The sequence below is a fragment of the Arachis duranensis genome, chromosome 2, assembly GCF_000817695.3.
Source record: "Arachis duranensis cultivar V14167 chromosome 2, aradu.V14167.gnm2.J7QH, whole genome shotgun sequence".
In the NCBI taxonomy this organism is placed as follows: Eukaryota; Viridiplantae; Streptophyta; class Magnoliopsida; order Fabales; family Fabaceae; genus Arachis; species Arachis duranensis.
The window spans coordinates 6,431,547-6,435,047 of record NC_029773.3 but is presented as its reverse complement, the minus strand read 5'-3'; the positions used below and the strand labels follow the sequence as shown (position 1 = coordinate 6,435,047).

Sequence of the window (3,501 nt, the reverse complement as noted above, 5' to 3'; positions counted from 1 at the left end):
ATTGTTTTTTTGCTGAGGTTGAGTTAGGATTGATTGAGAAAGGTTTTATAACAGCAAATTAAATACTAGAGAGAAGAGAAAAGAGAAAATCATTTTCGTACATATATAAAGTTGTCTCTGAAAATTTGTCACTACAGATTTGTTAACTATTTAATCAAGCTCAAATTTAGATAGTGTGTTCCAGACACCTGATTTTTTATTTTTACCATTCGTATATTCAATTTGAGGTCTATAGTTGGAGGAGTTAACAGGGTTGATAACCAGCTGAGTGATGGCACGTATGATGGAACGACGGAAGCTAGAAGGAAGGCGTTGGTGAGCTTTTATGAGAAGTGATATGTTTGGAAGGAGATTCACTAGAAGCAGATGTCTAGATCGCAACATACAAGAAACATGGATAGAAATACTAGGTACTTCCATCACATCGCTTCGACAAGAAGAAGGAACAAAAGGATCAACGCTCTAAGGGTTAATGGCTGGATTGTGTGGAATCAGGCGAGGATAAAGGTTGCTATTAAAGGGCTCTATAAGGACTTGTATCGGCAAAAATATGCTCTGAGGATGGGTTTCGGGAAGGTTTAGTGAGGCAGATTGATGGAGCTGAGGTTGAGGCCTTAGAAGCCATGCCATTAGTGGAGGAAATTAGGGAAGCAGTTTTGGACTGTGAATCTTCTAAAACCCCAGGTAGTGATGGATACAATATGAACTTCATTAAACAATGTTGGGAAGAGATTAGTCAGAAGTTCACTACAGCGGTGATGGGATTTTTCCAAAGTGCGAAGATACCAACTAATGCAAATGTCACGTGGGTGACACTAGCTCCAAAATTTGTGGGTGACAATGAGATCAAGGACTTTCGACCGATTAGTATGGTGGGGTGTGTCTATAAGGTGATTTCTAAGGTATTGGTGAGGAGGTTGAGAACAGTTATGCCTGGTTGGTAGGGGAAACGTATACTATTTTTGTGAAAGGTAGAAAGATTCATGATGGCACCTTGATTGCCTGTGAGACGGTGCAATGGCTTAAGGCACATAGGAAGAAGGCGGCAATTATAAAAATAGATGTTCAGAAAGCATATGATAGAGTCAGGTGGAGCTTTGTGGATATTCTGTTACATAAGATGGGATTCGGGCAAAGATTGAGGGGTTGGGTGAAGGAGTGTGTTAGTACGGCCACTATGTCAGTCCTAGTGAATGGTTCTCCATCCAAGCCATTTAAGATGGAGAGGGGTCTAAGATAAGGAAATCCATTGTCTCCTCTTTTGTTTGTTCTTGTGGTGGATGTGTTGTACAGGATGCTAGGGGAAGCTATAAGGAATGGGCGTATTAATCCGTTACTGATTGGGAGAGATCACATTGAACTGTCACATCTCCAATTCGCGGATGACACTATCTTATTTTGTCCTCCGGAGACAGAGACAATTGTGAATTATAAGAGGTTGTTGCGCTGTTTTGAGCTGATGTCGGGTTTAAGCATCAACTTTGATAAGTCGAATATGATCTTAGCTAACTGTGAGTAGGAGTGGGTGGAGCATGTGTGTGGCCTCCTAGAGTGCAAGCAAGCTGTTTTACCTGTCAAGTATTTCGGGATTTCTCTAGGAGCAAACCCGCGTTTGGTGAAGACTTGGAAACCGGTCATAGATAAGGTGGAAGAGAAGCTCAATTTATGGAAAGTGAAGGTTCTAAACAAAGCAGGCAAGCTAGTTCTTATTAAATCGGTATTGAATAGCATGCCGGTATACTACCTTAGCCTATACAAGATGCCGAAGGCGGTGGCTGACAAGTTGATTGCCTTACAGAGGAGGTTCCTGTGGTGTAAGGAGGATGGTAACAATGGTATACCTCTAATGAAGTGGGAAATGGTTCAGGCACCTAAAAGGGCTGGGGGGTTGGGGGTTGGGGATGCAGTGCTCAGGAACACAGCACTACTGTTAAGTGGTGGTGGCGGTTTTTCAAGGAAGATTGTCCGTTATGGAAGAAGATTGTTTGTTCGTGTAACAATTTGAATCCCAAGGTTATGCTTTCTAATCAGACTTTACCAGTGAAGGGTGACCCCTGGAAAGAGATCTGTCAGTTGGATATAAAAGCACAGCAGGTAAAAGAAAAAGTTATTAGTGGGCTGGCAATGGAAGTTGGTGATGGATGAAGGACACTGTTTTGGGAAGATAACTGGGTCCAGGGTGGTCCTCTAAAAGCGCATTTTTCAAGGCTCTTCTCTGTTTCAACCTAGCAAGGATATGTGATAGGGGATTGTGGGTTCTAGGGTGAGTTAGAGTGGGTTTGGAATTTCTATTGGAGGAGGGAGATGTTTCAATGGGAGTTGGAACTAGTTCACCAACTTCATGATATGTTAAGACCAGTGAAGCTATCAGCTGATAGAGAAGATAATCTTGTTTGAAAATTTGATAATAAAGGTATTTTTTCTACTAACTCTTTTTTGCAGGTGTTGCAATCGGAGACTCTTTCGGAGGAGATTACGAGTTATAGCTTCACAAGTTCGATATGGAAAGGGTTGGTTCCACCTAGAATTGAACTGTTTGGTTGGTTTGTCGGTAGAGTGAATACTAAAGAAAGGTTGAGTAGATTAGGCATAACTCGCCAGCATGATAGTATTTGTGTCTTGTGTAAAAAGGAGATCGAATGTGTTCATCATTTGTTTGTGTTCTGTGAGTTTATGTGGCAGGTGTGGTGCGTCTGGTTGAGATGTTTTCATAGAGATTGGGCTGTCCCAGGAAGTATTAAAGGCTTGTTTGAGAGTTGAAATGGAACACCTAATAGAAAAGAGGAGCAGAAGAGGTGGCTGACTGGGTTCTTTGCGGTTATTTGGAACGTCTGGTTGGAACGCAATAACATGATTTTCAACAATAAATAGGTAACTGTTGATGTCATACAGAACAAGACGTTTTTGAACTACAAGGAGTGGACTGGTATTGATCCTACTGGTTGTTGATGGCAATGCCGGAGATGATATAGGATTGTTAACCTTGTGTTTAGATTTGCTTTTGTATCTGTCTGTTTTATACTCAATTCTCATGTCTCGAGCTTCATTTGTTTCCAAAAAAAAAAATATTTTCACATATAAGTATGGTTGGTTGCACCTATAAGACTATTTCAAAAATCTTGGTCAAGAGAATGAAAGAGGTGATGAAAAAACTAGTTAGAGAGGTCCAATCGGCGTTCATTAAGACAAATAAATTTTAGATGACGCGTTCATTACATGTGAAATAATGGCATGGTTGAAGAAATATGATAACAAAGGGTTCATTGTGAAATTAGACTTTAAAAAAGTATACAACACAATTAAATAGTCTTTTGTTGAGCATGTTTTGGATAAAATGGGATTCAGAAGAATTTGGAGAAGATGGATTAAGGGTCTTTTAAATATGGCTGCGATGTCAATCATCATCAAAAGGTCTTGCCAATGAAAAGAGGGCTATACCAAGTTAATCCAATTTTACCATTTTTTTATCTTAGTGATTGAAGTGTTGAATCGTTCATGTTA

The 3,501-nt window shown here is 40.2% G+C and overlaps 1 protein-coding gene across 1 annotated transcript; it reads left to right on the top strand.

Moving 5' to 3' along the window:
• Positions 1-623: 623 nt before the first annotated feature.
• Positions 624-2,949, top strand: LOC107473270 (uncharacterized). Its single transcript, XM_016092823.1, has 7 exons — positions 624-867; positions 972-1,179; positions 1,294-1,423; positions 1,520-1,993; positions 2,443-2,539; positions 2,683-2,687; positions 2,872-2,949. Exons 1-7 carry the CDS (start codon positions 624-626, stop codon positions 2,947-2,949), a joined length of 1,236 nt encoding a protein of 411 aa, XP_015948309.1.
• Positions 2,950-3,501: the final 552 nt, after the last annotated feature.

What these genes read in the sequence shown, in the direction of transcription:
- LOC107473270 (XM_016092823.1), top strand. Translation starts at nt 624, where the DNA reads ATGCCATTAGTGGAGGAAATTAGGGAAGCAGTTTTGGACTGTGAATCT. An exon ending in CTCCGGAGACAGAGACAATT is followed by an intron (nt 1,424 to 1,519) that starts GTGAATTATAAG and finishes AACTGTGAGTAG; the next exon opens with GAGTGGGTGGAGCATGTGTG. An exon ending in GAAGAAGATTGTTTGTTCGT is followed by an intron (nt 1,994 to 2,442) that starts GTAACAATTTGA and finishes TCTTTTTTGCAG; the next exon opens with GTGTTGCAATCGGAGACTCT.